The sequence below is a fragment of the Acipenser ruthenus genome, chromosome 8 (genome assembly GCF_902713425.1).
Source record: "Acipenser ruthenus chromosome 8, fAciRut3.2 maternal haplotype, whole genome shotgun sequence".
NCBI classification, from domain to species: domain Eukaryota; kingdom Metazoa; phylum Chordata; class Actinopteri; order Acipenseriformes; family Acipenseridae; genus Acipenser; species Acipenser ruthenus.
The window spans coordinates 2,478,678-2,495,996 of NC_081196.1; the positions used below are offsets into that span (position 1 = coordinate 2,478,678).

The 17,319-nt window shown below is 40.9% G+C and overlaps 1 protein-coding gene across 1 annotated transcript; it reads right to left on the reverse strand.

Annotated features, from left to right (window-relative positions):
• Nucleotides 1-1,841: 1,841 nt before the first annotated feature.
• LOC117406758 (transmembrane protease serine 7-like) lies at nucleotides 1,842-15,447 on the reverse strand. Its single transcript, XM_034011044.3, has 18 exons — nucleotides 15,144-15,447; nucleotides 13,624-13,834; nucleotides 13,023-13,153; nucleotides 12,316-12,383; nucleotides 11,148-11,341; nucleotides 10,551-10,586; nucleotides 9,512-9,740; nucleotides 8,876-9,003; nucleotides 8,186-8,298; nucleotides 7,873-7,979; nucleotides 7,218-7,354; nucleotides 6,707-6,814; nucleotides 6,238-6,345; nucleotides 5,467-5,583; nucleotides 3,877-4,048; nucleotides 3,275-3,543; nucleotides 2,548-2,684; nucleotides 1,842-2,045 (listed from the first exon to the last, which is right to left on the reverse strand). The coding sequence occupies exons 1-18, from the start codon at nucleotides 15,192-15,194 to the stop codon at nucleotides 1,884-1,886; spliced, it is 2,478 nt and encodes an 825-aa protein (XP_033866935.3). The 5' UTR covers nucleotides 15,195-15,447; the 3' UTR covers nucleotides 1,842-1,883.
• Nucleotides 15,448-17,319: the final 1,872 nt, after the last annotated feature.

Consider the following 17,319-nt stretch of genomic DNA (forward strand, 5'->3'; position numbering starts at 1 on the left):
GTTCTGAATGTGTGTACAGTAGGTGATTTTGGCTGCTAGTCCCACCCTGCTATCAGGGAGTTCTGCTAGTACTGACACCCTTATTAACAGATCTAATATCTGGGTAAAGTATGGTGCCATACCAGCTATCAGTTGACATGACATACTTCCAGGTGATCTGTTAGTGTTGATCTTCCTAGGTTATTTCGTGTTTCTGGCTGTCATTCTGGGAGCAGCTGGTTGGTTAATGACAGGAAACATTAAATTTCTCGAGGTGGAATGACCTAGGAAGGGCCAGACGGTGCACGCCTTGTAAACAGACCTTTCCTACTACACTTATCTTTTATTTTCTGAAGAAAATCCATGTTCGCTATGTGTTTCTTTCACAACTGCACACATGAGACCGATGCACAAGTGAACAGCAGGTAAGATTTTGTTTGCTTTTAATCTTTAAAAAAATAAAAAAAATAATAATTGCCTAGGATTGATCTACAGCAACAGATGGGATTTTACATTTTATTAAAACTAATAATAAAACAAAGCAGTAAACAGCACAGTGTGTTCTGAATATATCCAAAAGAGCATTCCTCTATATCTTTCTGCAACGGTGAACAGAAAATAACTTTTGGCAGCACTAACATAAACTTTGAAAGTATAGTCATTACAATATATTTAAAAAAAATTACTGACTGGAAGACAAAAAGAATATTGTCAGGATATTTTTTGATGTAATGCAATCACAGTTTACTTATGACAAAAAAAGGCAAAATTATAGAGGACTACACATAGCAGCAAAGGACAGATATTAAAACTAATTAACCATAATTTGGGCTTCAATACTTTTCTGTCTTTAATAACACAGAAAAGCAGCATTTGTTTTGTTGAGGAATCTGATGGCCTAAACAATCTAAATAATATATAACAATGAACAATGCCTAACTGCTTCATATACCCTGGTGTGGGGCATGCTCTCCTGGTATACCCTGGTGTGGGGCATGTCTCCTGGTATACCCTGGTGTGGGGCATGTTCTCCTGGTATACCCAGGTGTGGGGCATGTTCTCCTGGTATACCCTGGTGTGGGGCATGTTCTCCTGGTATACCCTGGTGTGGGGCATGTTCTCCTGGTATACCCTGGTGTGGGACATGTTCTCCTGGTATACCCTGGTGTGGGGCATGCTCTCCTGGTATACCCTGGTGTGGGGATTGTTCTCCTGGTATACCCTAGGCCCCTTGATTAATAGAATAGTGCTGCTCTCGAACCCTGATGTCAGCTGCTTTCAAGATGATAATGCATCCATCCACTGTGACAGAATTGTGGGTGAATAGTTTGAGGAGTGTGAGAGAGACTTCAGGCATCTTCCACAGCCTTCCAACACCTTGTGGAGTCTATGCCACATCATCAGGGAAAACAGGGATCCAGCCCTATACTAGGTACATGTCTTAATAAAGTAGCCAGGCAGTGTAACCCTTATAAAAGTTTACCATAGTAAAAGCACAGCAAAGTCTAATAAAGCACAGTGAAATTAACTGTGAAATTAAGCATTGGTAAGCACTGTAAAGACCAGCAAGGTATGATAAAGCATATTCATAAACATGCCAAACCAGGGTAAACTATGGTAAATCCACAGTGTAACCATGGGAAAACTGCATAAATACTGTGCAAAAATGTTGTACTGTGCAGCACATTGATACCTAATTACAATACAATAGCAATGTAATCCCCTACAGGTGCAGGTGACATACGTTTGGGGGCCTTCTGAAATGTCTTTTTTTTAACCTATATTAACATTAACAAACGGGACACATTCACATTTTTTGTTTAACAAATAATCAAAATATTTATTCAGTAAAAAAACCCAGAAACAAACAAAAAAATGATAAGAATAAAAAATAAAAACAATATTTAGGAGACGTAATTTTGAATCCAAGTTGCAAACTTGGACACCCTTGTGTACACACCAGGGAGGTTAGGTCTTCCACAGCCCACTCCCCAGCTAACGATCCCAGTTAGAAACCACCTCCCACCTCTCTTCTCCTGGCATGACAGGGGTCCCCCCGAGTCCCCCTGCGGAGCAAACAACACAGGTTAACCCATTAAGTACCAAATCACTTTGACTTTGAAAACGTCAGAACACGAGCTGTATTTATGTAATTTGATACTTTCTAAATCAATATGCTACCATTCGAAAAGTTTTCAATCTTTGTTTTCAATCACTGTGGGGAGGAAAACACCAAGAAATGGATCATTTTGGGGTTTTATTTTCTTATTTTATATTGAGGCGTTATAAAAGCATCTGAAGGGCTGTAGTTGCAGAATTAAAAGTTACATTTAGATGTAACCTTTGTGGTTAACACAATTATAATAAGCTGTCATAACAATATAGTTAAAGAGAAATTTAAAATAACAAGGTAGATGCCACTCACTAGTAGGGCTAACATGGTAAAGGCATGACTGTGTGGTGCGCAGGTGAGTCATGCAGTCATTTAAAATGTATTATGTTTCAATAATCCATTTTGAATATGAATGGCATTAAGAATATCCCCTAACTAGGAGCGAGTGAACTCACCCGGCAAGCATCTCTCTTCCCAGACATCACTCCGGCACATACCATACGAGGAGAGAGGGGGCCGTATCTGTTCTGACAGAGTCTCTGGTCTATAATTTCAACTTCCGCTTCCTGGAGGACTGTGGGGTAGTCTTTATCTGTTGAAAAACAACAAACATGACATAGTACAGCAGACACCAAGCTTATATTTATATTTGTGGACCTCGTCTTGCCAATGAAAATGTTTTAATGAATAGTGATTGGAACAGTTCAGCGTTTACAAAGTGTTAACAGTTTCTGGATTTGAATAAAGAACTTTGAGAATCAGGCCCATTGTGACTTCCTCTAAGAACACAAAGGAAGCTCCTGATTGGTCCTCTCCTGAGTTTTGTTCTGTAAAAACAATCCTTACGATGTCACAATATGTTTCAAAGCACTGTTCACTCTATTATGGAAGGCGAGGTCCAGAGAATGAAAAGTACAGTGGGTCCATGGCTGTCCCAATGGTCAATTTAAACCACAATGATAACAAGAAAACAAGAAACAACTCTAGCTGGTCACGTTGCACATGGTTCTTACTCTGTGGTGAAGTGGCCTAATTTATTCATTTATTATATGTAAGGCTGTGGTTAAAATAAAGTAGATACAAATTCATGATGACTTCCATATATATATATATATATACATAGACGTATGTATGTATGTAAAGGCCCCTTCACTGTATCCCCCGGTTCATTTGTTTGCTCACCTCCCTCGGACATGCTTCCCCAGCCTGTGACCCAGCACCTGTCCCCGGGCTGCAGTGGCTGTGCCAGGGCTGGGATGCAGACTGGCTGGATGAGATGGCTCAGGGAGTCGGGCCAGGCTGTCTTCAGCTGCAGCAGAGCCACATCGTAGTCAAAATTCCGGGCGTTGTAGTACTCGTGGGCTACAATCCTCCGGATCTGAGCAACAAACTTGGGACTTCCTTGAACGCGCATTCCCAGATGAGCGGTCCACGGGCGGGGGTCAGAAAACCTGCTCAAAGACGTGTGAAGGAATCAGAGCCTAATAAGAAAACAGCACAACTATGCACTGTGTGTACAGGTTGAGAAATGATTGCTACCCATGAAAAACTCTCAACGGCAGCAACAGAAAACTTTTAATAAGAGTTCGCCCTCGTTATTTCACAATCCAACACTTCACATATTTGGTTAATTTCCGTTAATTGTGTTGACTGGTAATTGTACATGTACTACACCAATTTATATAATTTATGCTACAATTATCCCAGTCTTTGTCCCAACCCTGTTCTAAATTGTTGAATTGAAGGCTTTATGTGGCTGAGTTTGGGGAGGACTCCAGCCTTACCTGTCGCTGCTGAAGCAGTGTGCTGCTGATATGAGCCACTCCTTGGCTATGACCGAAGCGCCACAGTAAAGGCTTCCGGCAAAGTGCAGGCCGACCTGCCAGGGCCACGCCCCCTCGTCTGCATTGGTGCCGCCCACAACGCGGCTCTGAGCCTGGGGTTTACTGCCACAGCCTGGAGTGGCAAGGCAAGACTCACAGTGAAATCCACACCACTCAGAGCTTTCAACACACGACAGTGCTCTGAGTTACTTATGAAATGAATTCACAATGCCTTTGATCAGGAACGCTGGCACAGTCGAACATTTTAAAAACATATCTGTTTGCGTCGGCTTATTCTTGAGCTGGATTGATTTCTGTTTTTTATTTCATATTTTTTATTATAAAGCCCCCTGGGAGGCTCTGCATGAAGACCGCTATATACAAGCAAATGGTATTGTATTGTATTGTACTGTATTAAATGCTTTCAATTCAACAGTGAAAGGTAAGGGTGAGATGATAATGGCAATACAAGTGGTTATGGTATTACCTTATGGTGGAATCATCTCATGCTGAGTTGCACAGAGGAAATTAAACATCTGCAGACCAACACAGGGGAGAGGACTATGCTATAGAGTTGTACCTCTCAGATCTGGTTCATTGATAAGCCAACTTATTAGAAATGATTAGAAATTCAGAGGAAAGTTCAGAGGATCAGTGGACTAGGTCCTTAAGTTAATAAAGGTAAATACAATGGATTGTAAAGCTACTGGAAACAGATCACTGCCGCTCTGTTTACTGCACGGTTACTCTCGTAGTTTTGACAGTTCCTGTAAATTTTACTCACAGCTTCAGCCTGAGAACAGACGAGCTTACTGAAGCAATGAAGAGTGTCACTGCTCTAATTCCTACATATTATAAAAGGTCAATTTCTGTCATTAAAAATAGGGTCAAAGTCTGCTACAAAGAATTATTTCTTGGTCATGAATGTCCGTAAAACAAAATGATAAACTGTAAACGCTGACAGCAATTTTAAACCAGTGAATTCCGTGTGCAGTCTGCTTAGTGCCGACAGTGCCAAGCAATTCTGTTCAGAAAAACAGCAAGTTATGAAGCGAGACTCAGCACAGCGTTCATAGGATCAATTACCAGGCACTTACTCACAGCCTTTAAAGGCTGTTTTCAAGCAAATTAATTGGGTGCTGCTTTAACATAAGTGCTTGAATCGATGAAATAAAACTAGGGTCTAACATGAACCAGTGTGGGATATACAGTAGCATGAATCGAATTGCATTTTACCAAAGCCAATAGGAAATCCTCTAACTTTTGATAGATAAAGCAATGTCTTTTTTTCTTGATTTGTCTATTTTTATTGATCAGTTATTTTATTTATTACTATTTTTTTAATGAACATATAGTATACTGGACTACCCCTGCTGGAGTTGGGAGTGGGGCATGTGTTGCCTGTTTTACCCCTGCTTGCTTACTAAGTATCCCTGAATTACACTGAATATACAATTGATGCAGCTTGTGTTTCTTAAAGAATACCAGGAATGCTCCAGTAAATAAAATGCTAAACAAAGCTCTGAGAAACGACAGCACACAGAAACTCACCACAACTGCTCTCGTCACTCCTGTCCGCGCAATCTGGCACCCCGTCACACTTTGCGTTTCGTTTTCTGATACACACGTCATTTTTGCATTTGTAGGTTATGTTTGTGCATGGAGCTGCTGCAAATGTTCAGAAAGCTGCATTAGTCTTCCTACCTGCAGGTCCAGTCCTAGTATCCATGGCAATGCAAAGTGCTAATCCAATGGGGAGTCTATGCTCATTGTGCTATTCTAGAGGGGAGTGCCTTTAAGAAGCTGTCCTTCCCTCACCTTTACAACTGAGTATCAATCAATGGCAATTAATTTCTGCAGCGAGTGTTTTAAAAGCAGATTGGAAGATTATTTTCCTCCCATCCGGGGCGCTGACATTTTTATTGCAATGGCAATAAGATGAAGAAGCTGGAGTCCCCCTTTCCCTTCGTATTTAGGTTTGTACCCCACACCACAAATAGGACATCATCAGGCTTTCATTTGCTAAAGTCTCTGAACAGACCACTCTGATGCTGCACTTTGAAAAGTGAAATAGGTTTGGTTTGTAACGTGTGCTCATGCACCTGAATGCTGAAGGGAGGTTACCTGTATTGATTCTGGTAAGAGTACGTGCTTTCATGTGCATCTGTAAATTGAATGTGAATGAAATATGAAATGGCAATGCAGTAAGTGTTCTAGGGATCAGTTTCACATTGTTTTCAGATTCAATTGACTGTCGTTTTTTAGTAATGCACAGGCTCTCGTCACTAAAGAATGTGTTTTATAAAAGCAGGCCACACATACCCTGTGTGCAGTTGCTTTCATCGCTGCCGTTGTCACAGTCTGGGACTCCGTTGCAAGCGTAGTAGGGATGCTGCTGGGAACTGACGTTACACACTTTAGAGGGGATTGCTGAAACAAAATACCAATGACAAGCAGTCAGTGTAAAACCAGCGGATCATTTACACTGTCCTAACTATACCAGCGTGCAGCTGCTTCTGAAAAGACTCCTCAGTGCAGAACGTGGGGAGCATAATAGTGTTGCAAAGGTGTAAATGGGCATAGCAAGAATAGCCATAATGAAAGGCACAGTGTTATGGAAAATGTGTTTCAAAGTTTAAGAAAGAAAGAAAGAAAGAAAGAAAGAAAGAAAGAAAGAAAGAAAGAAAGAATTATGGTAGATCGCTGTTTTTATACAGCCCTTTCTGGACCCAGATTACACTATGTTATATTATTTATGAATTATCATTAGATTTCCTTATCATATACATACAACAAAACAGCTCATCACTTTCATCATAGCAGTCATCCAGTCCATCACAGTGTTGAGATTCCCTGATGCATAATCCCGTGGTGCATGAGAAGTGCTCATCAGGACAAGCTGGGGGGAATAAAAGGAACAGGAACATATATACTCAACAGCGCTCAAAACTCCCTCTACTGGCCACATTCCTACATTACTCCCATCTGGTTAATTGTGGTGTGAGATAAACGCCTCACGGCAATTATACAAATATAACGACAAACTGCGTGAATCAAGCATGGAAACAAAAAGATTACAGTCATTAATCTTACTCTCTCACACAAAGATTGTACATTTAACCACTACAGTTGTACACATGCATTTAAATGCAGCGTTTCATAAAGGTATTTATCTACTTTGGATAACCACTCATAACAACACCAGCATGGGTATGTATATATATATATATATATATATATATATATATATATATATATATATATATATATATATATATATATATATTATATGACGTGCTCACGCTGGCTGATGTTGTAGCTGCCATATTCAGCTATCAGCGGGGGATCGGACAGCTTTGAACTGCACTGGAACTCGATCTCAACCTTCGGACTGGCCACGTGAAACACTGTTTGGTGGTCTATGTAGCTTCCACAGTACCTACAAACAAAGAAGGAGATCAAAGAGCAGTAATCCGATAAACTAGCGTGTCTGTTACCGAGTACCAGAAACTAGCAGGATTACATCTTCAAAACCCCAAATCACCCTCATCCTGTCATCAAATGCATGAAGAGACGTTGTCGGAAGCCCCCTGTAGTTCTACAGGATCAGGATGAGGGATGATGGAAATGACTTGGCGCTCCCTTGCGCAGTGACGGTCAGTTTGTCAGTTTCTGCTGTACGGCGTTTCTGAAAGAACACTGTGCCAGCATAGAAAGCCTGTCCCTTTTACTTTACAATAAAGAACGGATCCATTAGTAGATAGTGGATGTAATAAGTTCATAATCTTCTTTGCATATGAATGCCCCATTGTGGTGGAATGTCACTGCATGGTGAAATGAAAAGCATGTGACTCCTAGCCGGGGCGGTCATCTTATTTCTTCCTCGACTCCAGACCCCCTTTCAGTCACGTGTTTTTTTTGCAAACATACTTATACTGCACTCGTAATTTCACTTACAGCTTCTCATTGATTTTCCACCACCCATGGTCACATCCTTTCAGCCCTTTCTCCTTTAGCACGTAGTTTGAGAATTTCAGCGCTATGCCAAGCGTCTTCACTGGAGTCTAATGCAAGAGAAGAACAACAAGTCATACAGAGCATTGTATAGGGTGCTGTACGATACAAGCTGACCCGCACGCCACACAACAGGTCAGAACAACTACCCACAAGTTAGCTTTCCGGCCACTCTGAGTGGGTGCTAATTCTTATTAATCTTATAGTTAAATAAGAATAATGAAAAAGTATAGAAAGCCTGCACGTTTAGCGTTACCTGAAACACCCAGGAACAACTGCATTTGGGAGGGTAGAAGCTGGGGTAGTATGGGCTTGTTATGCGTCCTTCATAGCTCCTCACAGAGCGGGTTTCTAGAGTGTTACCGCATCCTGGGAAACAACAAGGAAAGAATGCTGGACACGCTGTGGAATTTTACAGATCACAACTCGCACTTTACTGCCGCCTTGTGGACTACTGCGGGTCTGCAAGTAAAAGTTATTTTCTTTACATGTAGAAAAATGATCGTTGTGATCAGCAACCAATTTCCTAGTGGAATATCCAACAGGTAATAATTGAGAATAATCGATGCATTGAGAATTATTCAAAGCCTTCAAACATAACTGAAAACATGCATGTGCACATTATTATACATAATAATGTAATACGTGCATTCAGGAGACATTCTATTCTTAAAAAGCAAATGGCATCTGTTTTTTTAATTAGATTCTGCTGCTTCTCATCATCAAACCAACACGCTAAAATGGCATCCTGTATAAAGCCCATACTTTTCAAATGTTGCTATTAAACAATATATTGTTTCAGGAATCAATCTGTAAAGCCACGAGCTCCTCTGGTATTGTCTCTTATTAACATTGTTACAAACTATTTACTGTAATTGCATTTATTTTATGCGATCGTTCTTCATTTTTAATCGAAGCAAGAAAAATAATGGTTAGTGCCACTCACTTTCTTGTGCAATCGCTTCAAAATAACCATGAAAGCCTTTCTTCCCTGGGCCTGACTTAAACGACAGGAACATCATGTTCCCGGTGGACACAAAGGAGACTGTAGAAGAATTAAAGGGGCCACAGATCCTGGAAGGGCACAGAACGGTAACTTGAACAGCTGTTATACGATCCTCTCATGCTTCTAAATACCCTTATTAAAGTCCCATCATAGTAAAAGCATAGCAAAGTGTAATAAAGCATAGTGAAAGCAATGTTAAACATAGATGAGCCCTGTAAAGCCCAGAGAGGCATGGTAAAGCAAATTTAAAAAAACAGGGTAAACCATGGTGGACTATGGTACAGTCAATGTGTAGTATAACCATGGGAAAAGAACGGGAAAAGTGCAAAATTATAGTGCAAAAAAAAACCTTCCAGGATCACAGGAGGACCCATCTACAGAGGTGAGACTCTAGCAGCTACATCATGTGTTTCTTTCAAAACTGCACATGCAACACCTACTGTCCCTAGCCAATGGGATACACGACAGGGAAGATTGGTGGAATTGTTTCAGTGATGTGTTACATATTCACAGACATTAATAACTGAACTGGTGTTGGGAGTCAATCGTATGCTTATATAACATTTAATCACATACTTATACAAAACCTTGCTTCTAATTGGCATCAGGGAGTCGTAGAAGACGAGCGAGTCGGAGACGCAGTCGTTCTCCTCGATTTGCATGGAGACGATGGACAGACGAACCAGGTGACCCAGCAAGGCAGTGATCTTGAGATGGCAGTCGCCTCTCCCAGAGGGGCTGGAGACATTCAGAGGCACCTTGAAGCCTGGGTGCTCTGCATACAAGTCATTGAGGCACTGAGACTCTGTAGGAACAGGGCAGCGTCAGTCTCATCAAGAAACATGCAGTCAAGTCAAGGTTTCAGAACTGGGTAAGGCTTAGCAACCATTGCAGAAGAACATCACACTGGGTTTGAATGGTCCTTGCACATCTGGACTCAATTATAATGACAGGTCTTGGGATAAACCTGGCTGCCTTTCTCTCTGCACCTTCCCAAAAGAAATAGCTTTCAAAACTGAAAAAAAGATTTTGCTAGAGGCAACAATCATGTAATTTACTTTTGAGGAGCTCCTATTTTTAAAATAGGAATCAAGACTTAACTCTGTAATAAATTCCACATATTCAGCAGCTAAAGAACTGCAGCCACAGCACACATGTTGACCAAGAAGCAATGCAATAAAACAATTAGCATCGTTGCATATAGGCCAGCCAGTTACTGGCTATACTAGTCATATTATTTAGCAAAAATAGCATGCACCGGTATACAACACACACATGCATCTGAAGGACAATTGTATTGACATTAATGAATATGTTACCACACATACTTGCACAGCTGTACTGTGCACCAGCATCTCAGGGCCAATTTTAATTACAAACAGGGTGAGCGTAATTTGCATGCCATGATTATACTTTAGGCTCGATGAGAATTACATTTTCAATTATCGATTAACGGCTAATAATATTCACGATAATGATTACATCATATTAAATGCACTCGTCTCCCTAGTTGGTATATCTTTTTCTGTTTTTTTCTTTTTATAATACCGCTCCACCTCCCTACTGTACACAGTTCACAGCCGTGTCTGTATCAGGGCAGCATGCTTCATATTACCTGTTCCTAGAGCAGAATAATCTGACCGCAAGGCCGCTGGAGTAAACAAATAGAAGAAGTTCATTTAACTAACATATAAACATGAATATATTCTGTCACACCAAACAATGAGTTAGTAGAAATGTAATATGTGCCTTATTATGGAAAGCTTTGTATGTACAGTAGTGTGCACATGTATTAGAACACCTCAAGATTTGTCATTTATATCCTTTATATTCCAACCTGCATGAAAACCTCTGGGAGTGAGACTGTATAGGTCAGTAATCAGTGATCTAGAAACAATAGGCACTCATGTGTGAAAATGTTAGACCACTTTGTGCTTTAATTAGGCATCAAACAACTTCTAAAAAGTCTCATGCATTTTACCATGTGTGGTTGTTTTATTTTTCTCTAACTATTTTAAAATGCATGTGTGGCCTATTAAAGTCATCAATGAAATTCAACAATCACTAATTTGCATATTCTGAACAGAGGAGTTTCAGTTCCAGTGGTTTGACTTCATATGCACAACAAATCACAACCACAGCAGCAATTGGGGTGTTCTGATAAATGTGCACACTGCTCTAAGCTCAGTTTATCTCTTTAAAAGGTGACTGCCATTGACGATGACTGAGTCCATGTCCACTGGCAGGTCAGACAGGTAGCCCACAGAGCTGCGATTGACCAGACTTGTCTGGATCGAGTCCTTCAGGATGGCTCCCACGCAATCCTCGCAGACAAACTGGCTCTTGCTTTTCGGAACAACAAAGACCATCCAGAAGTGAACAAGAAGACCTCCATCGTTGTTACTGCTGCAGGGAAACACATGGACTAGAGATATTGCATAGCAGTGTCACCCATTCCAGCTTTTCATACCAGCTTGATTAGCCAGAGTGTAACTAACAAGCTCAGGTGTGTCTCATTAAACTCTGAGTAAAATCAGGACTGGATGAAACTGCTATGCATTGGGGGGGGGGGGGGGGGGGGGGGGCTTATTTCCAGCCCTGAATTAAGCAATCTTTTAGTTCTGGAATATAATTCCATTTAACTTTTTTTTAAATACAAGTTATTATTCTTTTTTTTTCTCAGCTTGATATAGTTGCTGTATATATATACACAGTATCACCAATGAAAGATGAATAATGTAGTTTGCTTAAAAGCTCACTGCATAAAGTGCTTCAGTGGTAAAGTACAGTGTTGACTGTACTTGCTTCTACCTAAAGCTGAGGGAACACAAAGCCACTTTCTCAGGGGCAGCAGTGTGGAGTAGTGGTTAGGGCTCTGGACTCTTGACCGGAGGGTCGTGGGTTCAAATCCCGGTGGGGACACTGCTGCTGTACCCTTGAGCAAGGTACTTTACCTAGTTTGCTCCAGTAAAAACCCAACTGTATAAATGGGTAATTGTATGTAAAAATAACGTGATATCTTATAACAATTGTAAGTCGCCCTGGATAAGGGCGTCTGCTAAGAAATAAATAATAATAATAACAGTGGCTTGAAGTCTGGTTCCAGGAGACCGGGAGACCTAGTCTGAGGTTGCTGTATCAAACCCCAAGTCTCCCCTGGTGTGCCATGCAGTCTCCTGAAGTGGCTTCGTGTTTCCCTCACTTTAAGACTACAGGTTAGCCTTGCTGTCTTTTTATACTCATTCAGCTGGCCCAAGAGCCCTGCTGTATACTAGTAACATAAACTCATCACCATACGTGTGAGCCACGCAGCGGGTACCGCCCTCAAGAAACCCTAGCTAGCAGAAACAAGCATGGAAGTTCACAGATATTTACAGTACCTTAAATCTGAAATGACAGATTGCCTGTACAGTCTGGACACCGCTGATGTTTTGTAAACGCTATTCACCTGGAAATACAACACAGTATTAAATATATATATATATATATATATATATATATATATATATATATATATATATATATATATATATATACAGTATATCTAAATGTTAAAAGCATACCTGTTGGTGATACCTTTCAATAGCTAAATATGAATATAAAATGAAACACGGAATAGGCTACCATATGTAGCAGGATAAAACAGACTAGATTCTGTGCTTTTAAATTAGACATCCGTCCCATCCCCTCCCCCCCCCCCAGTAGGGCTGAATGGTGTGCTAACAAGGGACGAGCCTTGATGGGCTATATGGCCTTTTCTTGTTCCCAGACTTTTCTTATGTTCTTATGTTCTTAATAAACTAGCTTTCCAGCATACAAAGGTATCTTCTTCAGGTGAGAAGTGGAAACTATCTATCTATATACATATTCAGCACATCCTATTAAAAGGTATGTGGACCAGCAAGGCTTATCCTACAGAGTCTTAAAACAACCTTATAGCAGGAGCTCTCTGTTCTGTGGAATACTTCACTGTTCTCTTAACAGCTGTAGAAAGAAAGTCTTTCAACAGTCACACACTGTCATCCTTGAAAACGCAGGACAATAATAGAAAAAGATGCAAAATCATGTCAAATGAGAGTTTTCTCACCACATGCTCAATGTTCTGTGCCATGGACAGGAATTCTCTGGAGTCCCTGTGCCGGTACTCCGGGATAAAATCAGTTTGGGCTAAACGGAACAGCCCAGCAAAATACACCAGGCTGCTGTTTTCAGGTTGCACTGCAACAGAAAGCATCACCAGACCAACCTTAAGGACTGTTTAACCCTTTCATGCACTTAATAAATAGCTTTACATTTACATTTTGTGAAGAAAAATCCCATTGATTTCTAAGGGGAAAAAATGGCATCCTCATGCGAGGCTATCATCCAATTGTGTCTATTATGCCCCCTGATATAAACACTAAAATAGTTTTTTTTTTTTTTTTATGAGGTCATCCTGCATGCAAGTGTTAAAGGAATGTATTATGAAACAATTTTATAAATACTTCAAATATAAATCTCTCTGGTTAAACACCACTGAGAATAAACATTCAGTAAACTAGATTTAATTAATCCAAATAATTCCTTAAGACAAACAGTCCTATGCACTTTGTGAATGGAAGCCCCAATCCTAGAGCCTTCAGGATGTGCCCTGAATGATCAGGTAAAGCAAGCCCAGTGTACTGTGTGTTGTACTGGAATCTACTTACAGACGAAGTACCACAGCAGGGTCCACATGGTTACTACAAACACCACAATCAACACAGTCACGAGGATCACGAGGTTTCGGGATTTCCACACACTGGTGTTTCTCTTCCTGGCTTTTTTCTTCGATCTGGATTTCCTTTTGCCTTTTCTGTGGTGCCTTCTTTTGGCAAGCTTTGCATCAACGGTGGCCACTTCCACTGAAACATCAGATATCTGAAGAAAAAAAAACCATGTAAAACAAACCATTCTCCATTTAAGCAGGGCTTTATTAATCTAAAAGGAAAGGCAATGAAGACAAATAGCTAAAATGATCACTGCTTTTAACATAACAAGATTTACCGGTATAGCTTCTGTAACATAAGCACTGTGTACAGCTAATGCGTTTAAAGTTTCCGTGCATTTTAATAATTGATGTGGTGTCATTCCATCCTGATGGTTAAGTGACCCCTCTATAATACAGAGTGAACGAAAGTATCTGATTCTCTGCGTCTCGCTGGTTATTCCAGGTATGCATGGCATTTATGTCATCACTGTGTATCCTGTCATGTAGTCTGAATCAGTGGCATAGCTGGGGGGTTGGGTGGTTTTAGGGGTTTAACCCCCCCGAAATCAATTATTCAACTACGTGAGACAATCTAAAATATCAGCCATGTGGAAGAATCTTGATCATCCATAACCAGCACCAGCACCCCCACCCCCCACCCTCCAAAACGTAATCCTTGCTACGCCAGTATTAACCATCATCAAAAAAATCTCCACCCATCCCCGAAACAAAATCCTGCCTATGCCACTGGTCTGAATATCCCTGTAAATCAAGCCCAGTTGTCTCTGTTCATGTGCATTCCATGAATAAAGCTGTATTGCTCCTCACCCTCTAGACATGGTTTAAAACATCTCTTTGCAGTTAATCCAGGACTCAGCAGTTACAGAATGATTTCTATCAGCCACTCTGCTGGAGACTGCAAGCTGAGGATTCTGATTTCACTGAGTATGAGTTTCAGGGCGTGAAGAAGATTAACAAGATCAACACAGGCACTAAACCTGCTACAGCCCTACAAGTAATAGCAGAGTGTCCATTATCCTACAGTTCAGTAAAAGTCAAGTAAGGCAAGCCAACTTCCACGCCACTTTGGAATAAATTAAGCGAGGGTGCAAAAGTTCAAGCTAAAATCCCTCAAATCGAGCACTAGAAGGGCAACTTGTCTTTAGAACCTTGAAACTGTCAAGGTTCCAAGCAGTCTAAACTGGCCCAGTATATACACACACCTTCACACACGCACACGCACACGCACACGCACACGAAACAGCTTTCTGCCTCCTATAAAAACATTACATACACACTGAGGAGTAAGCAGAAACAAAATGAATGAATCCTATCCCATCGCACGTCGGTACTCCAATTACAAACCCTTTAAACAAACACAGGGAGCACTTTGTTAAAAGGCAAAACAAAAAGTCTCTGTTATTCAGACGGGAACATAATCAGCTTTGCAATTGCTGTAAACACTTCACCGCTACTTACACTTAAATTATCTTCGGTTTGGCCTGACGCGTCACTTCCATTCTCTGCCATCCTTGTGAAAGGACGTACAATTCGGCCCCTGTTTCAACAACGAGCCGCTGCAGACATGTCGTTGTAAATGCGAGAACCATTAGCACAGTATCCCGTCAACTCCCCATAGCGTTCCCAGAGGAGTCTGAGCTGATAAGGGATGACAGCCAGTCAATGCTACCCCGGAGCAGTGCTGGCGGTATCAGTTTCCGAGAGAAGGAAACACCGTGTGTAACTGCATCTTCCTAGAAGTAGCTGTGTACTGTGTCTGCCGTGTAGGTATGTATAATTAAACTGCATTGGTGACAAGGGCTGCAAGTGCCAGCTTTTTACTGGTGCAGAAATCCCTTTTCAGATTGCCACCATCACCAGACCCTTCTTATAATTGTTGACCGGTACAGTCATTTTGCACCCCATAAGTTATTATAGTCTACCCATGTTTTGAATGTGCTTTACCATACTGGGCTTTACCGTGCTTTGCGTTATTACACTTTGCTCTGCTTTTACTGTGTGCACAGAAACTTAACAGTTAAGAAATTATTACTGTGCGTTGTGTTATGGGGTCTCTCATTTTTTACTTAAACGGTTAGTTTCACAGACCCAGATAAGCACTAATCTTGGACTACCTTTTCTAATAATAAGGATGATGATGATGATGATGATGATGATGATGATGATGATGGTGATATTGATATATTTCCTCTTGTATTTCCTGCTAGGGATCCATTAGCTGCTGCTGGATCTAGTCTGAGCTACATGTGCCTGCAACCGGAATAAATGCTCAGCGTCTGAACTGGGGCAATCACCTTGTGACAGGCTATCTATCTCTCTATCTATCTATCTATCTATCTATCTATCTCTCTATCTCTCTATCTATCTATCTATCTATCTATCTATCTATCTATCTATCTATCTACCATGCAAAAATACTGTGGTAAACATGTATAAGGGTTGAATCTTTGAAGAGCAACTACTGGAACTAATCCTAGGGCTCAAAGGTATGGACGTGTTTTTGATGATGGTTTGAGGACGGGTAGGGCTTTGTTTTTAAAATCAACCCCAGTCACTATTTCAAAAGCAGCACAGAAACCAAGATTAGAGAATATACTGCCGTGGGGAACGGAGTGGAGACAGACACACTGTAGGACAGGAGACACTTTCTGTCACAGAGAGTGGGGAGTGTATGGAATGGGTCCACACTGTAGGACAGGAGATGCTTTGTGTCACAGAGAGTGGGGAGTGTATGGAATGGGTCCACACTGTAGGACAGGAGATGCTTTGTGTCACAGAGAGTGGGGAGTGTATGGAATGGGTCCACACTGTAGGACAGGAGACACTTTCTGTCACAGAGAGTGGGGAGTGTATGGAATGGGTTGCAAGATGTGTTGTTGCTAATACACTTCTTGAGAAGTTTGAGATTTTACATCTTACAACTAACTAGCAACAGACTGCTCTGGGCCTTACACACTGAGCAGCTGATAACGTGAAATGTCTCATGCTTCAGCTCTTTTGTATTGGTCCCTAATTATGTGGCCATGCTTGATAGATAGATAGATAGATAGATAGATAGATAGATAGATAGATAGATAGATAGATAGATATAGAGTTATTTAAATTTTTGATTTATAAGTTGAATTTATGAGTGCACCAGCGGAAGCAGAGCAATAAAGCAGAGAGTCAGTCTGCAGCTTTCTAATTAAATTGTGCCTGTTAAGATAAAAAGCAGAGAAAGGTCAGATGTTTAATAAGCCAGCCTGCCTGCTCCATTAACATAAAATACATTGAACTGAAATAGAGCAACACACAGAGAGCTCTTTAATAAGACCCCTTCTGACCTGACTTCATTCCTGCATGCAGCACCCCCTCATAGGCTGCAGTTTATGGCTTGTATCTTAACAGCATTCATTGTAACTATGATGTGTGTTACCTCACAAAGAAGAGTGGGGGAGGGGTTCATTTCTGCTTCATTTCTGGGGACAGTTTGATGGGAGCGAGCATGATAGATGTACACTCTGATAAATGTTTATTCAAGCAGTCTTATCACATTGCAGGTTTTGTTTTATCACATCAATTGATCAGCCTTTTGAAATGTTATGGACATTATCAACCGGAACAGAAACATTACTGTGATGGAAACTGCCAGCTG

What these genes read in the sequence shown, in the direction of transcription:
- LOC117406758 (XM_034011044.3), bottom strand. Translation starts at nt 15,194, where the DNA reads ATGGCAGAGAATGGAAGTGACGCGTCAGGCCAAACCGAAGATAATTTA. An exon ending in TCTGTCATTTCAGATTTAAG is followed by an intron (nt 11,342 to 12,315) that starts GTACTGTAAATA and finishes GTTTCCCTGCAG; the next exon opens with CAGTAACAACGATGGAGGTC. An exon ending in TTATTCTGCTCTAGGAACAG is followed by an intron (nt 9,741 to 10,550) that starts GTAATATGAAGC and finishes CTGTTCCTACAG; the next exon opens with AGTCTCAGTGCCTCAATGAC.